Here is a 21,127-nt window from a genome sequence, read left to right on the forward strand (position 1 = left end):
ATAATGCAGCTGTCCAGCATCCTCTCTCCACGGTGTCTCCACACTCGAATCCGACCATCGTGGTGCTGCAGACAGAAGCGTGCCTCGTCAGTAAAGACAACGTCATTCCATTCTGCCGTCCACATCCGTCTGTCATCACACCATTGGCGACGGAGACGTCTGTGGTTCTGCGTCAATAGTAGACGAAGCAATGGACGTCTTGCGGACAGACCACTCTGCTGTAAACGGCGTCGAATGGTACGCGCAGACACTGGATGATGCGTTACAGACGCAATGTGCTGTGCTATGGTTCGGGATGTCACTGAGCGATCCATCACTGCCAAGCGCACAATTTGCCTATCAGCACGTGCAGTGGTGCACCGAGGTGAATGCGATCGACGACGTCGGTCCGTCGTACCCTCCTGCATCCAACGGTCACATATCTGCATTACAGTTGTTTGGTTTCGTCCAACACGACTAGCGATTTCTCTGTATGATAATCCACAATCTCGGTAAGCCACACTATCCTTCCTCTGTCGAACTCGGATACTTGATCAAAAGATGTTCGCTGTTGTCTACGAGGCATAACTGATCGTCTTGTGAAACAACCACACGGTAAACACACGTGCCGAACGTACATTCGTCGAAATCGCCAAGCCTTAAATGGCGCTATGAGGTGGCGCCACAGGCGCGCGTGATGTGCGTCTGCGCTGAAATTCTAATCAGTTGCATATCTCATCGCTGCAAACTCATGGTGTAAATTTCACTTGATTCGGATGCTTCCTTCAGGGTGTTGCATTTACGGTGGCCAGCAGTGTAGATGGCATTTTATTTTCTAATGATTTTATCGTTCTCAGAACTTTTAGCTCATATGAGAGATTCGGTGTTGAGTGGGTTTGCTGGAACAGAGATAAACAGCTAATTTTTGATCCATTATTATGTCTTAAAATTACGCCATCTTGGTCTGTGGTCGTTTTTATGTAGCTTCATTTCTTCTAATTCCACATGGCTTTGGATTTATTTTATGTACCTTTGATTATTTTGTCATTGATCAAACATCTTTGTCGAGCAGGTGTTGATGATACCGAGTAACTTGCTAACTACAAAGTGCTCTGGTAGGCCTACCGTACTGCGTTTGCCCTTGCGTTGAGACACCTGCCTTCCAGCAGCGAAATTAAATCCAAGTAGTTCTCAAATAAACGAACTTCAACGTGATGTATTTATCGGGCTGCTGCCTAGTTTATGTTAGATCAGTTTGGCCAGGAAGTACATGTCGATTTCTTCTGCCACCATTCTAATCGAACACGCTGCTCCGTTTCGTTGCAATAGTACGTTTTCGAAATGATCTTTTAGAACTACTGTGTGGCTTTTGGGGATACCGTAGCGTAGGTTCCAACGCGCTGTTTGGAGCAGCTGGTGTACGCTTTTACACTGCTACCATTGTGCTTCCAAGAACCAATAAAGAAGCAGTTCTTTCATAGATATATAAATTATGTTTTAAATCGTCACTGATACAAATCTGTTGTTCAAATGCATCGTTGTGATCGTTAGTTGTTTCTATTTGTCGGAATGGAAGACACTGAATTTCGTTTTTATAGATTCCATATGCTACACTATTTCCTGCCTTTAATTATTCTATTTATTTATTTATTTATTCGTGTTCCGTTGATCCAGTAGACAAAAGAAGTGTACGGGTATGGGACGAGTCAAGTTAGACAATTTTTTTGATATATAGGCTACTCTAAGGGACATGCATTGACTTTGTATTTGATCATTTTCATATGATACGCACTTTGTGGTTGGTAGGACGATTTAATGTCCCGAACTTGCGTAACTTCGCCAGCACAGAAAACGAAATATTACGGTATCATCGCTGATAGACGGATCCGATCTATAAATGAAAAGACACATTGCTGTCCATGATAATATGAACTCAATAGATAAGTTTGTATAAAATAGTGTCACGAATTCGACATTTTCCAAGTACTTTTTACATTCCAAGTAACTGTTTCATTATTCAGCTCAAATATACAGACATTTTCTTTGCTTCTATAGCTGGTTGCCATTCCTGACTATTATTTGTGACAGTGCTCCCAGGAACAGTTCCAACGAAATTTAACACAAATTATCTGATGGCTAAACAAAGACATAACGCATTTCGGCAGCATTGTTATCTTAGCAAAAACGAAATTTAAGTAACCCGCGTATTCCGCAACGTACAGGCGCTTGAGGCAGGTCACCCGAAATCGATTCGCCGAGCGCTCACCTAGCGCCACCGACGCAGAGGAAAAAAACCCGAAGGTTCTGAAAATAGCTAACCGTTGCGTGGTGCGCAAACTAGATGTTGTCGTAGCAGCGGTGCAGTTGGACTTTCTTAAATTTAACCATGGGATCTGTAGTTTTACGAACTGGACAGCGAATGCCCTTGGTTGGCTTGGGAACGTGGCAGGTAAATAACAGATTTACTATTTGCTGACGGTCGCAGATGAGATGCACTAAGGCTTAAGCACGGAACACATTATATTCCGTTGAGATAGGTTAGTTTACGATCCGCACAAGAAATGAAACTGACATTTAGATTTTGTCCGTAGGCTGCTCCTGAAGAAGTTGAACGGGCTGTCGAGGCTGCTCTCGAAGCCGGCTACCGGCTTTTCGACACTGCATTTAACTACAACAATGAGGGAGCTATTGGTAATTCGTTAAAACGATGGATAGAGGCCGGAAAAGTTAAAAGGGAAGACTTGTTTATTGTGACTAAGGTTAGTAATTACGTATATATTCGTTAAGTTTTTATGCTTGCCGATTTCCAATTACTGCAGAATCAGCTTGATGTAACGAGGGATTCGGCTAGTGTTTTCTGCTTTGTTTTTGTTTTTTTTTTATGATCGCCATCATTTGTTTGCTCAATAGCAATGTCTGTACCAGTACTAGAGGTATATGAGCTACATATCACTGATGCCCATTGACATCAAGGAGAGGGGAACCGGGTAGTTGACGTTGTAAATGTAACCGTTAATTTAGCTTTGCTGCAGTATTGTACTGTTGTTTCTAAGACTTTTCTGCAACACAATATAAAATTACTTAAACATTCTATGTTAACTGCATATTTTCTTTCGAATAGAACAACTACCGGTACTGGGAATCATTCTGTAATTAAAGGGGTTGTTGTTCATCGTGTGGCACTAATAGAGAACAGTAGCGTGTGTAGAAATATATAGAACTGCGAATTGTATTCGAAAATCTGTGTGTTCGGACATGCTGAGAGTTGGAAAAACGATTTTAATGAGCATTACGGTGAAGGAAAACTTTGTTCCAGTTTTATTTAGGTACAAGCAGCAGAGAGCAAACTACCACCATTTGCGTCTATGTCCGTCAGTATTATGATCATTTAGCAGCCAGACGCTTAAAGCTTTTACTGACGCGTTGAACTGGTGGCTGGAAGTTATACCTCGTTATCAGCAAAATATTATATTTTAAATTATTATGGAGGACCTGTTTAAAAACTTTTAATCACGGTGCTTCCTTCTGAACAGCCTTTAATCTTATCAGTAGAACGCTATTAGTTCAGCCGACGAGCTATAGTTCTGACGTCAGAGGTCCATTGTTGAAAAGACAGGAAGCTTATATTTTTATTGATTCACGTATTGTTTCATTGCACGGAAGCATTACTATCAAATGTTGCTGGAATCTGTGTTAAATTGAGTGATATTAGATGTTGCGAAAAATTTAAGTTAGGTGGACTGTCTTCAGCGTTTTCTTTTAATAGAAGCTGAACACTTCGATTTCATTGTTACAGTAGGGTGTACCGTATTTTCATTAATTCAGAGACGGCGTGTTTATAATGATTTGCTTTCATTGATTCAATAAATATATACGCCATTATCATTTTCATCAAATCACTAGTCGTACATGGGACATTCCATGCCACATGGCCTAGAGAATCTTACATGACCATCATGTATTTCGTTGAAATTTTTTGTGGACATAAGCATACGTTTCTAATAAACATTGGTAAAGCTTCGGGATCGCGAATTTATTATTTGCCGAGGTGTAGTATTTGTCTGATCCCGTAACACAGCTTTCAACAGTGCATCTCCCAGTCGGTGTTATTTTCCTGAAAGAATGAGGACAAGGCTACCTTGTACAACCTTTTACACTGTCTTGCGTAAAATAACAATAAAAAAGATTTCATGAGCAATTTTCATATCAATAATTTGAAGCAAAATCTGCCGGGTAAACGGCCGTTTGAAAAAAAATGTGAAATTTAGCGTTTTGTTTCCCCAGATGCAGGTATCTGATAAATATGAAACTTTGCATATGATAATGTACCATCACCAGGTCGTAGAATATAAAATTTAATTCTCCTGCTGCTTTCGAATAGTGTACAAACTAAGAGCAAAGCCGACGATTTTTGTAAAAACGTTAAAATGGGGATTTTCATTCCATTTTCACAAACAAGTATAATATTCTTCTGCAAATTCTCTTAAATCATTTTCATTAGAATGTAAATGTTCTAACCCACTAGTATTCTGCAGTTACTCAAATATTAAATATGAGATTTTTTATTATGTTTTACAAGTGTATTGAAATAATTATTATTTCTTGGGAAAAGAGAGTTTTTTCTTTTTCCTGTTAGGAAAAGTTTCATAAGGGAACATAACAATAACATGAACTTTATCGTCCAGGTTGCTTGCAGTTATTGAGAAAACGAAAAAGTGTTCCAATTTTTGTACGGTATATAATAATTTACTTGAAGATAGAGGGCTGTGTGGTTCCAAAACTAGCTTACATCTGTGATAAAATGTTTCTTAACAATGTTCAGAAATTGTCTAATTTTTAGAGGCAGCTTTTTAAGTTTTTTTACCAGAGTGCAAAAACATAAAGTGTGTAACAAATCTGACAAGAACTCTAAAATATACTGCAGTCATTTACACAAGTCCGGAAATTTATGATTCGCTGAGTGTGAGATCTATCATCAACCTACGTACCTGGTGGTCTGACATCACAAGCTGTGACCCCAGAAAGTTCAGGGTTTAATGTCGAGTGTGGTAAACTGACTTGTTTCCTAGTGTTGTAATTATTAGGATCTACAGTCAAAGGAGGCACATCAGTTGACATGTGGTATATGCCACCTTGTGCACAGTTTGAGAAACAGAAATAAATTTATTGTGCATTTCTCTGTCTGCTCTGGAACCATAACACCAAGAGACACAAATAAATGAATATTGCCAAGGCACACAAATAAACAAATATTGGCAATACTAAACTCAGGGTACAAATAATCTCCATTTCATTATAACCGCAATTGTCATAGGTCCATCATAGATAATATTATTTATCTTTCTAAAAATTAAATTATGGGAGAGGCAAAACACAAATTGGTGGTCAGTTACTCGTTCTATAAAATCACAAATTGTGTGCTGCTGGAAAAAGGAATATAGGAGTCTTGTAACAATGGTCCTATCAGAAGGATGTTCTGTTGTTTATAAATAGCAACAGGCACATATGGACAAACTGTCTCTGGTAGCATTTTCATAACTGTGTATAGCTTTTACCTACAATGTGCTCCAGCAGTCACTGATAGAGACGATCACAGATGCAGTATATGGTTCCCTTCGGACATTGTCTTCAATGCAGCTGCCACCTGTTGTCACAGATGATCAAGCAGACTAGACATGGCATCCTTGATGGATGTTAGATCTGGTGACTATGCCCACCAAAAGAGGTAATCAACGTCTTGCAGTATCTATACAGGGCTTAGCCTTCTGGAAGAACACATTTACCTAATGTAGAAATGACAACAGAATGGTCTAGTTATATTCTGCTGAATGCTGTTAAATACAGTGCATTTTTCTAAAATTTTTGTAAGGGATACTCTCAGATGTAGTTGACAAAAAATCACGATCTTATAATTTTCTGCAATTATGTGAAGTCCAACTGTGCATCACATGGAATTAAACAGAGGCATAACAGTATTGTTATTGAACTAACAGACCATAATTGAGAGGTCTGGTGTTAATTCTGAGAAGAAGTCCACTCAGAGAAATTATTTGGATATAACTAAGGGTTCTGAAGTTCAGTTAAATGAAAGATTGCATTGGGTTAGTCGAGCAGGTAATAATATGGCCTAATGTTTTGATCTCGCTGCTTAGTGCCAAGTTGCGGAGCATGAGAAACTGATTATGTTGATTTAAATTGAAGATTAATTAGAATCTTTTCCAACTGTTGTGAACAGCTCGTTGACACCAGCTGATAGATGAATTTCCAAGCCATAAGTTATATTTGCTGATCTAGATAGAAGTGTACCCATACTTTTTCTTAAACAGTCTTCAAATGTTTAAGCAATGTTGCTGTATGTTCCATCAGAAGTGACCATACCTGTATGATCACTGAGATGCTACACCCAGGGTTGATTCAATCCCTGCCTCACCACTTGTACATCCTGATTTAAGTATTCTGTAGTATTACTGATAGCCGGAGGCAAAGTAGGGGCTGATTTCTTCAACATACTATGGCCAGTTGATGTACCCGTTTTCTCCAACTGCACTAGTCTTCATTTCAAGTGATCTTTTTGCTTCATTAATTCTTGTGCTAACATTCGTATGCTGCATGTCAGTGAAACTGGTCATCCCAATTCCATTATAAATGTTCTTCATACAGAGTTAAACCCAAAACAAGTCCTAATCAATTTTTATGTCGAAATCTTCTCTCACACAGATAACATGTAAAATATGTAAAATATATTATGCTCTTTCTTCATTGTCGAGCAATTTTTTTCTACTCTGATCAGATGTTGTGAGGCATAGGAAACTGACAGTTCTGCCTTGTCTGTTTCCTGATTTAACACAACAGAGTGCATGGTTGCTCACATTACACAACAGTACAAAATTCCTTCTGTTAATTTGGGAAAATTGATATCAATCCAATTGTTAACAGTTCTTTGAACTCACTGAGTGCATCTTCACACTTCAGTTATAAGACTGGTTGCAGGTGATATGGTATACATTACAGTTTGTGATATAGAGGCAGTTCATTTCCAGTTGGGAATCCAGGCTGTGCCCCTGGGTCACTGTCAAAGGCCCACAAGGATTAAGCAGATCCTCATATTCTAACAATAACTGATCCTGGCAATTAGCTTGAGCATAGGGGTCAAATTTGCTGTATTTGAATCATCTTTCTGCAATATCTCCAAACTGGCAACCATCAATCCCATGGACAATTCCCCATCTACAGTCCCAAGATTGTGTATCTTAATGGGCACTATCTGCTCATCATCTAGCTCCTCCTAAATGCACAACACTCCTGCAATTTTTCAAGTTCCTATAGCTGTTCTACCACATACAATATGTTTACCAATGAATTAGTTTGTATGCTCACCTACAGTAGTTTTCCTTTAACTTGTGATATATTGTCCTGCAAAGTGATCCTTAGTGGATGTGTACATGGTCTTAAGTAGCTTCATTTATGCCAGAGATGAACCGCGTGGCAGTGTGGCACAATTGGCTGTTTCCCCCAGATGCAATGGTATCCCGTTGAGTTCTACCATGTGATGATTGAGGCTGAGTCTGGTGCGATGTTCAAGCTAGAGATGTAACCCTAAAATTGTGCAGTAACTATTGTCTATATAAAACAAAACTTCCATGGTAAATTAGAAATATTTATCACCCAAACCAAAAAATGAACACCACTAAAGCTGCCTAAGCAAAATTACACCAGTACACAAATTTTGATTGTATTTATTTTTACTGGGAATGTCAGGTTTCGGCTCTGGAGCTCTAATTGCTGTTTAATGGTGGGTTACTATTCCCACCCAATGTCCACTTACTATGCCCCATTAGACTTTCGTCTGCAATCTCATTCCAGGTGCTCTATTCACCCAATTTTCTTACATTGCAGTTCACAGTATTCCTACCATGTAACATATGTGACTAGCTTGTCCACGTCTGTTAACATGTAACTCCCATGATGAATATTGCTTTTCTATTCCCACATTGGTCACCATGTCTATCTCTTCTAATGCTGTCACAGTTGCTATAGCATCAGCTAAATTCTTTAGTAACTCTGCCCATACTATTCTTAAGACACTTAACAATCAACACAGAAATGTATCTGATGATGCCTCTGTTCTACCTCTTCCAGAAGGACCATGTGGGCATCATCTTAGTCCATCAACTCGTATGTGTTAACATTAAGCTTATCATCTTGTTCCTTCTCTCCTCCAACCCCTCTCCACTCGCTTTGGTGACACATTGTTGAACTGTTTGCTATAGTACCTACAGATATTTTTTTCTTCTGTATCACTGCATGAAGCCTGCCATCAGAAATTCCATTGCAGACTCTTTCTGTTACTCCTCATGATACCTTCCATACAACTTAACACCTCCCAGCAAATATAATTTTGCCTTATGTAAAAGCTATTCCTCCGACAAACATCCCAGCTTTTCAGTTATTAATAGGTTATCTGTGGACACTAACATGTCCTCTCCTGCCTTCTGCAGAAAAGGAGAGACTAGGTTAGGAGTCTTGGATGGGTGCTACCATACTGGATGAGGACTGATCCCTCCCATCCTCTTTCAGTGCATTCCACTTTGATTTATTCTTTGCAGACCTTGTGTCCAAAAAAGGACAAATTTAAAATGAATGGAACCAGTACCAAAGCAACAGACATACAAGTATTTTCTGCTACTGAACACTTCTATTTTCTAAATCTGAGCACAAACTATGAGCATTTCCTACATTATCTGGGGTAATTTCCTGGCCTTCTATTCACAACATTAGACAGTGCATGTACAACCCATCACGTGTAAAACAGTTCATTTTCACTCATCATGCTGAGGTGATGCCACTGATCATTACTCTACAGTGTCACTCTTAGGTACGTCTGATACCATTGTTACAACTAGTTAACACCAAAATTGCAGGACCTCTGACTTCATAGTGCCATGTACAGGAAGCTGTGAGATGTATTTTCCAGTACAGTGATGAGTGCGGAGTCAAGAATTCTTTCTTAAAGGGGACATTTGGTATCATTAGCTGCCATTCACACAGCACTCCAATGGTGGTGACCCCAGAGCCAGTCAGTGCTAGAGTGGAGGGCAGCTATGAAGGTGGATGTAGTGTTCTGCACAGAGAGAGGAAGGAGATTCATTTCAGTGCTGCCAATATTCTTCCATCAGTTCATGCACTGTCAGCTGTCTGTGCAGTAGCAGACACATTGTTTCGCAGTGAACTATATTCTTCGTAATGTGAATGCGTAGACACACAAAACACACACGCACACACTCACACATTTATTTGTCAGTAATAATGAATTAGCTTTTTCCTATAAATAATGACATTGTTTAACGCTCCACCTTTTAAACAATAACAATCTGTTTTGTTAATCAAATGAATTTTCACACTGCTTACAGTTGGCATCCACAGTGATCGAATTTTCAAGCTGTAAAAATGTGTGACCTTGAAGATATCAGAAACTGATCTCTTAATGGGTTACTAAAAGCTAATTTTCTTTCTGCTACAGCATTACAGTATATGCATTTAACTGTAAAAAATAATGTACGGAAAGTTCTTGTTGAGAATAACGAATTATTTAGAAATAAAGGAGATGACTCAACGAAAGGCACAGGTTCTGTGTCATCAACAGTTACACAAATGAAAGGTACAGTCCCTACACTGGCAGTCGACTGAGCACAATGTAGGTAGACAGGCGTGAGCATGTGAGTGAGTGAGTTAGCGTGTGTGTGTGTGTGTGTGTGTGTGTGTGTGTGTGTGTGTGTGTGCGCGTTCTGCCTTTTGGTGAGTTGTCTTCTTTATTCCTAAATAATTCGTAGTTGTAAAAAGTTGTTTTATGAACGAAACTGCATTATTACTAGGCTAAATATGAATACTTGAGCTATTAACAGTTTACAATGCAGCTGCAGACATAGTCATACCATGTCATAAGTACCAGTAATTAATACGTGCTTGCTTCACTAGAAGAAATCCAAGCCATTGTATTCACTGTCCGACACAGATGACTCACTTTCAGTAAGATTTATAACAAAATCTTCCATAATTGCGACCCTGCCAATTTCTCTTATCATCGTATGATAACAGTCTACAGATGCTAGTTTTGCTTTAATTGTCGCAGCATATGATTAGCATATCATTGTCAAGTTCAGTTTTCTACTGTTGAAGCTGCTGATGCCATTGCTGTGTATTCTGCATCAGTCGTGGAAAATGCCACAGTTCATTATCATTTGTAGAATCACACAATATATTTCTGACATGCCCTGTTCTGATTTCTTCTCTTCAATTTCACCAGGTGGTTCAGTATTTCACTCAAATGTACAGTGTAAGTATGTTCTATCACAGTTTCCTGTTTTCTAAAAACACAATGTTTCTAATCTTAATGATGTTGTATGTGTAAATATTAACAAGACACTTTTGGTAGATTCTCTAAAGCTGACAGTACTAGAGCTTCCTGGACTTGGAGTTGTATGTTTGGTGTTTTTCCTGGGAAATTAATGTCATAACTTCCAACCAAAAAATTCTCATATTTGATAAATCAAGTTTTGCATCTGACCATAACTCCAAAGGCATCTTTCCATCAGTCACTTTAGCAAGTGACCTGTTGATGTGATGCACAGCTGTTGCTGTTGTCTCTGCTCAGAACTGTGTAGGTAAACCAGCATCAAATAACTTATGGTTAACTCTTTCCGCCAGTATTCTGTTACATGTCCTGCCTACTGAGGAGTGTAAGGAGTAGTCCCATGAGGCTACACTGACTGGCACAAAAAATGCAACACCCAAAAATGATGTGTAATCATTGTGTAATTATTTGTTTAATTGAAGTGAAGCACTCCAACCAATGTTTTGATACGGTTTGTTATTGGGATTGTTTTGCGAGCAACAATGAAGTGTTGATTATTTATTGCCCTAGCCTCAGTTGTTTCCTGTGCAACCTGGAAAACACATCATTGAATGTGAGTGAATAATGTTTTCCCACTCTTTTAGCACTTATTGTTCTATCCTGAATTTTTCCCCTTTCAATCACATGTTTGTAGGATCTTTCTGTTGATGGCCGCAGCAGGCATTACGTTGCAGAAGTTTTGAGGACTACACCTTCCACAATTTCCAGAACGGAACAAAGGTACAGGGGAACAGGAGGCTTTGCAAGGAAACCAGGAACAGGTCCAAGAAGAGCAACATCGAAACGAGATGACCACTTCTTAGAACTTAAAGTTCTCCACAACCGCCACATCACTACTATTGAAGTACGAAATAGACTCCACCACCTTCGAAGTGTCACCTGTTAGTGAAAGAACTGTTCGAAGAAGACTGGAAGAAGCCAATCCTCAGTCCAGAAGGCCTACAGGTCTGGAACTCACCAGAGAACATTGCACACCTCGAATACATTTCACAAGAGAACACCTCTGCTGGACAGTACAACAGTGGGATATAGTGCTGTTCACTGATGAGTAACTATTTGGCTTCCGATCACCTGATGGAAGAGAGAGGGTTTGAAGAAGGCCAGGAGACAGGTATTATCCCTGCATGTTCTCATCCAGGATGCCTTTTCAGGGTGGTTCTGTGATGGTGCGGACAGGAATCAATGAATCAATACAGTTGTGAGGGTGGGTTTGGTCTTCGTGGAGCATGGGAGACATACTGCACATCAGTATGTGAAGGAAATCCTTCTGAACCATTTTGTGACTTTCACTCCATTTATTGATGACGATTCTGCACTAATGCATGACAGTGCACTCCTGCATGTTGTGAGAGTTATAGAATGAACAGGGATTCATGCTATGGGTTGAACTGCATTAAGTTCTGTTTTGAATCATATTGAGCATCTTTTGTACCGGCTGTGGAGAAGAGCCCTCCAGCACTTTCCAAAGACCCTACGGAATCTACAAAATGCCCTCCTGGAAGAACGGGATATGTTTCATCAACAGGACATTACTGTGTTAATCAGGATCATGCCTGGAAGATTGAATGCCATCATTGGTGCAAGAGCTGGCAATACACACTTTTGAAGATGCGAACAGAGGTCTTCAAGATCGTCTCAGAGGTCTGTGAAGTAAAGTGTGAAGTGTATAACATCAAAACAGACATGTATTAACTTTTATCAGCTTATCAAAATTGCCTTGAAGTGTGCATCTCTGGTCTAATTTGTTAAATTTGTTCATACACTACTGGCCTACTTGCTACACCAAGAAGAAATGCAGATGATAAATGGGTATTCATTGGACAAATATATTATACTAGAACTGACATGTGATTAATTTTCATGCAATTTGGGTGCATAGATCCTGAGAAATCAGTATCCAGAACAACCACCTCTGGCCATAATAAAGGCCTTGATACGCCTGGGCATTGAGTCAAACAGAGCTTGGATGGCGTGTACAGGTACAGCTGCCCATGCAGCTTCAACACAATACCACAGTTCATCAAGACTGGTGTATTGTGTCGAGCCAGTTGCTCGGCCACCATTGACGAGACGTTTTCAATTGGTGATAGATCTGGAAAATGTGCTGGCCAGGGCAGCTGTTGAACATTTTCCGTATCCAGAAAGGCCCATACAGGACCTGCAACATGCGGTCGTGGATTATCCTGCTGAAATGTAGGGTTTCGCAGGGATGGAATGAAGGGTAGGGCCACAGGTCGTAACACATCTGCAATGTAACGTCCACTGTTCAAAGTGTCGTCAATGCGAACAAGAGGTGACCAAGACATGTAACCAATGGCACCCCATACCATCACACCGGGTGATATGCCAGTATGGCAATGACGAATACACGCTTCCAATGTGCGTTCACCACGATGTCACCAAACATGAATGTGACCATCATGATGCTGTAAACAGAACCTGGATTCATCCGAAAAAATGACATTTTGCCATTTGTGCACCCAGGTTCATCGTTGAGTACACCATTGCAGGCACTCCTGTCTGTGATGCAGTGTCAAGGGTAACAGCAGCCATGGTCTCCGAGCTGATAGTCCATGCTGCTGCAAACATCGTCGAACTGTTTGTGCAGATGTTTTGTTGTCTTACAAACGTCCCCATCTGTTGACTCAGGGATCGAGATGTGGCTGCACGATCCATTTCAGCCATGCGGATAATATGCCTGTCATCTCGACTGCTAGTGATACAAGGCCATTGGGATCCAGCACGGCGATCCATATTACCCTCCTGAACCCACTGATTCCATATTCTGCTAACAGTCATTGGATCTCGACTATCGCGAGCAGCAATGTCGTGATACGAAAAACCGCAAGCACGATAGGCTACAATCTGACCTTTATCAAAGTCGGAAACGTGATGGTATGCATTTCTCCTCCTTACACAAGGCATCACAACAACATTTCACCAGGCAATGCTGGTCAACTGCTGTTTGTGTATGAGAAATCAGTTGGAAACTTTCCTCATGTCAGCAAGTTGTAGGTATCACCACCGGTGCCAACCTTGTGTGAATGCTCTGAAAGGCTAATCGTTTGCATATCATAGCATCTTCCTGTCGGTTAAATTTTGCGTCTGTAGCACATCATCTTCGTGGTGTAACAATTTTAATGGCCAGTAGTGCAGTTGTCTTTCTTTTTTCTTTGTTGGACACTTAGATGGGACTGTACCATTAATATTCTATCATAAGATAGAGGATTAGGGTCATTAAAGTGTCATAAATTTAAAATAAATTTTAGTTTTTGTAAGAAATTGAAGCGTTGTGTTTTTCGTGCTGGTCAGTGCAGTTTGTTCCAGGAGTTCTTGATATCTTTGTTACAGCACTTCTCACCATTGCCTCAGCAAATGATTTTTATTTTCTTGTCCACTTCGTTTTCCCGTAGGTTTTGGTAAGCCCTGAAATCCCAATACTGAGTTTATCTGTTATAAAATATATGTGCACATTTTTAAAATAAATTATCTCTGAAAATAATTAAATATTTATAATTCCCAGTGATTTAGCTTCCAAGGAACACATTTCAGTGTGAATCAACTGTAATGGTAGTGAATTTTTGAACCATTATTGAATGACAATCTGATTTTCTGTGCTTTGGCAAGTTTACCTCCCTTGGTACAATCTAGTAGCATATTAACATATCAATAATTAAACTGTCACTTGTACTAGTGCTACAATACAACAGCAGACAACTGAATAGCAGTCACTTCACTGGTTATTTATCAGTTTTGTTGAACAAACAAATGCCCCCTATTTGTTGAATATATCACAACCATCCTGCCTAAAATTTACTTTGCAGTTCTTTTTAACCACTACTGTACTAACTTACAAATGCTCAGCAGCATGATTAGGTACACACAATACATCTTTACCTGAATTCTTCTGTTTTCATCAACATTCAGAATCATGTTGACTAGTCCCATCATTTCCTGCAGGAAACACACACATTGAGTCATTAATTTATTATGCACATTGAGGCACCTGAGTCCACATACTATATATCTGAATTCAGTGAAAGTGAAGTGATGTCTTTTTGTTCATTACATGGCAACTTCTGGCAATGTAGCTGCATCTGTTGAAATTGAAGCACTGCTGCCCCTTATTATTTTTGGTGTGTTTTTCCTTATTCACGTGTTTTCCATGAACAGGCCTTCTCTGGGTGAAGAATGCTGAACACTTCTGACTTTATACTTGCACACCTTAAACGCTTTGTTATTATTAGGTATGCAGTGGTTCTTATTCCTTAGCTTTTGACTCCCATTATCATTGACTTGTATGTTTCAGACAAACCCACAAATGTGAATGTTTCAAGCCCTACATCATTGACAAAAAATTTAATATTTATTAATCTATGAGTAGTTTACACGATTTTGCTCACATAATATTTAATACTTCTAGATGATTATAAAATAGTGGTAACCAAGGTATCAGTAATGATACTTTTGTATTTAACTCACCACCCTCAAAGGCTTGCTCTGATTTTCTCCGGACATCTTTAGTTAAAGATAAATACAGTACTTCCATAAATATAATGTCCAGTGACTTTCTCAGTGTGAAACTGATTTTGGTTGGAATGACTCCGTTTCTACATCTACACCTACATTTAAGCTCTGCAAACCATCGTGAAGTCCATGGCATCCCATTGTACTACTTATTAGGATTTCATCCTGTTCCATTCATGTATGGAGTGTGGGAAGAATGATTGTTTGAATGCCTCTGTGAATGCTGCACTTATTCTAATCTAATCCTCATGATCCCTGCGTGAGGGATACATAGGAGAATGTACTATATTCGTAGAGTCATCATTTAAAACCAGGTCTTGAAACTTTGTTAGTAGTCTTTCTCAGTATAGTTTACGTCGGTCTTCAAGAGTCTGCCAATTCAGTTTCTTCAGTATCTCTGTCAGTATCACTGTGACACTCTCCAATGGATCAAACAAACCTGTGACCATTCGTGCTGCCCTTCTCTGTACATGTTCATTATCCTCTGTAAGTCCTAATTGGTAATGTTGCCCCATACTTGAGCAATATTCTAGAAACAGTCACATGAGTGATTTGTAATCATTCTCCTGTGTAGACTGATTGCACTTCCCCAGCATTCTACCAATAAACCAAAGTCATGACCTGCTTTACCCACAACTGGGCCTATGTGATCATTCCATTTCATATCCCTTTAAAGTATGAATGAGTTGGCCAATTCCAACTGTGACTCATTGATATTATAGTTATAGGATAGTATATATTTCATTTTATGAAGTCCACAATTTTATATTTTTGAACGTATAAAGCAAGTTGCCAATCTTTGCACCACTTTGAAATCTTATCAAAATCTGAATATTTATGCAGTTTTTTCAGACAATTCCTCATTAGATATAACTGCATCATCTGTAAAAAGTCTGAGGTTTCAATTATTATCATCTGCAAGATCATTAATATAAAATGTGAACAGCAAAGGTCCCAACACATTTCCCTGGGACACACTTGAAATAACTTTTACATCTCACAATGACTCTCCAACCAAGATAATGTGCTACATCCTCCCTATCTTGTTAAATGCAGAAAAAATAAATGTACTGGAATCGTAACTGTCAACCAAACTCTTCTACCAAGAAGTAAATTCATGTACTTATTGGCAACTGAAAACAAAAGCTATCTTAACTGGTAAACATGGTGCCAAAAATTTGTTGTCTCAAAGTATCACATAACATAGCCTCACAGACAACAAATGTTTTTCTGTAGGCTTGTATATGTAATCTCATGAGTGGCCACAAGAGCATGAAATTAATTTCATTTTTATTTCTAAGAATTAATAGTACCTCTATGCTAGATTATGCATTTTCACTTTACTCTTGTATGTATTATTCAGTAAATGTGTGAAACAAGACTGTCCACACAATAAATTACCAAAAATGTAAGTAATGTGGCTTAATGCTGAGGTCAATACAAAATCAATGAAATCCCAGTAAAGAAAATGCCATAGATCATTGCCTGAAAAGAGTCAAGCTAGTGATAGTTGCTGGGAAATACTGCTACTTAAAATATTTTAAAAGAAAGAATATCACCCAGACAGCCTACATGAGGCCGATATGATCTTACATGTTTCCTTGAGCTTATGAGTGTAGTTTGATAGAGCCAGGTAGGTAAATGATGGAAGAAGCTCTGTTTCAGGAGTAAGGGTAATGTCACATGGTTAGATTACATAATCAAAATTTCCAATAACTCATTGCTTTTCCCAAGATGCCATGTATGTTAGTCCTCCTTTCGTTTACTACTCTTATTGGATTAGATTTTTAGGAAATGCTTTCCATTAAATGGTGAATAGTTGTTTCTAGGTTTTTGGCCAAATTTATTACATGTATTACTGGCACTTTTATTCATTTTAAAGGTGTTTGATGTGACTTAGGGCGTGGCTTTGAGCAGACCAGTCTGACAGAACCACTTGATTTTCTTCAATTCATGATGTAATAGATTTCTCTTTGTTGACAAGTTGTTTTCAAGCGGATACATTAAAAATCTGATTTCAGACTGCTGTTATGGTGAGATAAGAGCGTTATTACCTAAAACTTTTTCATGAATATTATTAACTACAACAAACTTGGGCAAATACTGATCCACCACCTTCACACAACCCCATCTGAGTGTCACACCATGTACCATTATTTATTATTCCACCAAACCTTTCACTGTTCCACAGTTCACACCACTCCAAGGACATTTTACTATCACTCATGCAGTGGTTTCTGGGCAATAGCTTAGCAAGAAATGCTTAGCTCTCTTATCTTCTAATTAATTGTTCAATTAATCAGTTAATCTCCAAAGATTACTAGATTAATTATTAGGTTTAGTGTTTCCGTGTTGTTTCCATTTCACAGTAATATCACAGAACTTGTCTGAGAGTACCTAAATTTGAAGTCCCCTATCAATTTTGCTCATTTCTTTCCATTGATTCCTTCTTAAAAAGAAAGGAACACAATGATGGGTCATAGACTGGTGTCGTACAGAGCACAAAAGAGGAATTTTTGGAGATTTTTGACCACATGGTGATGTTCTCAATTCTATTACCACTAATACTGTTAGAAGTAGAGATTTTATCCATACATAATTAATACTCAATTTATTTTAACACAAGGTAATTATTTAGAAGTGTCCAAGGTAATAAAATGAAAGCTCCTTAATGGATTGATCCCAAAATTAGTTAAAAGCTGAAAAATTGCAAACAGAGCAAAATCAAACACATAATTCTGTTGAAAAATTTTGCATGCCCCCATGTCCATTAACTGTTTAATGACACAACTAACTGCAAATACATTGAACTAGTAGAAGAAGGCATATAGCAACAATTACATTCTCTTACAAAAGCAAGAAATGAAATTGGGGATGAGATAGCTTGGAAAAGGATTTGTGTATTTCATTTTTCACAACATATTCAGCTAATCTAATTTGCTGAGGATAAAGCATTGACTAAAGGTATCATCTGTAACAGTTCTGCCACTAAATGTAACTGGGTTTTCTATTTTGATGCTAGTTAATTGTCAGGATGAGCATTACTGCAAAGGACATTTGATTCTAAAGCATTATGTCAGGGTGAAACTACTAAATTAATTAATCTTTCTCTCTTAACAACATGTGGGCAGGGTGGGTTCTTCCTTGGCTCGGGTATGAGGTAGAATGAAACAGCATTTTTACATAAGATAACTTTTATTGAAGATTTGTACAACTGTTTCCTTACTCGATGTTCTGGCTCGGAGAGCGACAGCTGTGTCATTTGCAAAGCCTTCTGCTGCGGCAGCGGCAGCGTCTGATTTCGTGTGGCGGTGTGTATCTCGTGTCGCCCAGTTGACTGGAGACGCGCAGCGCGAGGTGGCCCGTTTAATTATTGTGAGCGAAGTCGTGCATCGGATGGTGATACCTTCAATGTGGCGTCCCAGTGTTTCTCTTCTCTAAGCGACTGCGTGTGTTGCACGTCGGCCAGCGGAGCGGAGCGACGGGGAAAGGCCAGTGTCCCGGACTCCCGCTTGCCAGTCTTCGGCTGTCAGATCTTCATCCCAGCTCACAGGTGACTGCTGATGTGAGGTCGTCTCCTTCCCATCCTCACGAGTCACCCGGGTATGTAAAAATTCGTCTTCAAATACCTTTTAACTTCTGTCTTCTGGCGTTGAGGCTGCTGCTTGCTATTCCATTACAGCAGCGGATTCGGTGCGTCTGTGCATGATGTAGTCTCTTCTTGCATGACGGTCTTCAGCACCGAAACTGACTGAAAACTACTGCTACTCTTCTTCACTTCTTCGTCTTGTCGGGCCCACTGCGTCTCGCGTATTTATTCACTTCAGTTCACTGGAGGTGAACGACTTCACGGTCATTGCCTCGTCTGTCATGTTGAAAAGCTTCTCGAAGAATCTTCTTAACGTTGTTATTGGCTCTTGGAATGTAGGCAAGGGCCTTTGCTCGCATGTGACAACTGAGAAACACGTGAGCCGGTCGGGCGATGCCCTGACGGCTGAATCGACAGCGTCCGCTTATGTGGGGAGGGTGATGGCTTCTTCTGTCACGTGAAAAGCTTCTCGAAGAATCTTCTTGACGTAAGCCGGTCGGGCGATGCCCTGACGGCTGAATCGACAGTTTTTCCTGAACGTGCTATGCTGACTTGCAAGCGCCGGCCATTCCCACTGCTGCTTTGTCCGTTGTTTGTCAGTGTGTAATTCTTCTAAACTAAACCAAGTTTTTCATTTAGTTTCTAATTTCTACTTCACTTTGATTTCACTAATTTATTTACTTATCTTAAGTACCACTCAACACATCTGAATGTTTGCCTGTATTTTTAATTTTCTTCATAAGTCACTTGAGATTATTGTTTGCACCCTTTCAGTTGTTCTTTGGCTAAATCTGCTATTACACAATTGCTCTATAATGAGTAATCATTTAAGAAAGGTCTAAAGTTTGACAATATGCAGTATATTTACTAAACTTCAGTTACTAAATACCTATTAGTTAAACAATACCTGCAGTAAAAATATAATCAGATAGAAATGAAGCATTCATTATCATTAATCTGTCTGTGTTTTTTTTTTAAATAAATGTATGTTTGTTAACTAATCTTTATTTCTATTTAGCTGCCACACATTGGTAATCGTGCTAGTGATGTACCAAAATATCTTGATAAATCATTGAAACGATTGCAGCTGAGCTATATTGATCTTTATTTGGTGCATATGCCATTTGGCTTTATTCCTGATGCTACTGGTGATGTCCCTGCTATAAATGCAGATGGAAGTTTTGTACTGGACCTTAAAACAGATCACAATGCAGTATGGAAGGTATGCTATTTTTGGACATACATATGTTTAATAATTATTTGTTATTAATTTTATTATATTGAATGATACTATAATCTTAGTTTTGTTACATAGTTTGTGTTCATCCTTGTGACTTTTATGCCAACAGATATACAGTAAATTCCTTTCCTTTTTTGCAGAAACAGCAATTACATATTTTGTATGAATATATATTGCTTTGTGTTCAGGTTTTTAAAACTATGATACCACGTGCCCCATCTCAATCATCAAAACTGCCCTATTGTCATTTTATTATTGTTTGTGAAAGTTCAAATGTGTTGAGCACATGCCTTACATGAAAAAAAATCAGATTTTAGAAATGGCACCAAAAAATCACAGATCTCCCAGAACTTAAAAACTTATGGTTTACAACTCAATAGAGGTCATGTGATCACTTGATCTACGTTCCCAGATTCCTGTAATACGTTAGGTTAAAAGGATTGCCGGTTTTAGTAACTATAAGCATTTTTGTCCATCTCTGAATAATTACACTTGCCATAAAGTATTCACCATACACTTACAAGTAATTTTCCTTATGAATGTATTGCCTCCTTCATAGTACTCACATCCCTCACTAATTTGTTTAAAAGTGATTATTTTTCTTTGTATTCAATAATGCACAGAAGCTGATGGCAAAATTAAATATTCACTTTTCTACATTGATTTGATTTATTCTCTTATAAATGTCAAAAGTTGACTTTATCTTCTGTGCATACGATAAGATATTCTATAAAATGTATGTTATGAGATGAATGAAACACAAATACCTGATCACTAAGACAAACTATGAAGTGGTTTTGCTATGTCATCCAGTCACTAACAAGTGAGGCTGGAGAAAATGGGTTTAGCATTTGAGACCATATAACTTTGCTACTGTTGAAGGTTGAGAGTATTCCAAATATAGGTTACTGCAGTAGCCCTTTAGCAAGAACAAGTGTCTGTAATGGAAAAATGTCACCCATATCTGTTTCCGGTTAATAAAGGCATGTTAATTAAAACAGCCTTTCACAGCCGCTAGCACAACAAAATAGGGCTATTAAGTAATACTGGAGAGTGGAAAACACTATCTGTATGCAGCCAGCCGCCACGGGGCAGGTCAGTAGTATCTACTGTAAAGATGGTGTCCTCTTCGCAAAATGAAGAAGCTTGTCGCATACTACAGTTACTCTATCAGGCTAGGGGTCACCTGACAGAAAAAAACTTTTTGAAATTATAGAAGCACTAATAATATCCTAGAACTTCTGCCATAGTCACAGGACATACCAAGTTCCATGGCAGACAATGTAGTGTAATGGCTCTTGTGATAGGTTCACTTATTTTGAAGGCAGCTCACTGCATGCCTTATCAAGGAGTTGTCAGGTAATTTGCTTTTTGCTCAGTC

At 38.8% G+C, this 21,127-nt stretch overlaps 1 protein-coding gene across 3 annotated transcripts in view; it reads left to right on the forward strand.

Moving 5' to 3' along the window:
- Positions 1–2,262: 2,262 nt before the first annotated feature.
- The window catches only part of LOC126200652 (1,5-anhydro-D-fructose reductase-like), an 84,259-nt gene continuing 65,394 nt past the window's right edge, over positions 2,263–21,127 (forward strand). For 2 of the 3 annotated variants that reach the window (XM_049936726.1, XM_049936725.1), the window contains exons 1-3: positions 2,264–2,428; positions 2,571–2,738; positions 19,525–19,728. In XM_049936726.1, coding sequence (XP_049792683.1) covers positions 2,366–2,428; positions 2,571–2,738; positions 19,525–19,728 — 435 coding nt within the window. In that variant the 5' untranslated portion in view covers positions 2,264–2,365. Of the gene's footprint in view, positions 2,429–2,570; positions 2,739–19,524; positions 19,729–21,127 lie in introns of all 3 variants that reach the window. The other variant, XM_049936727.1, reaches the window with a different exon arrangement.

This window comes from Schistocerca nitens, chromosome 1 (genome assembly GCF_023898315.1).
Source record: "Schistocerca nitens isolate TAMUIC-IGC-003100 chromosome 1, iqSchNite1.1, whole genome shotgun sequence".
NCBI lineage: Eukaryota > Metazoa > Arthropoda > Insecta > Orthoptera > Acrididae > Schistocerca > Schistocerca nitens.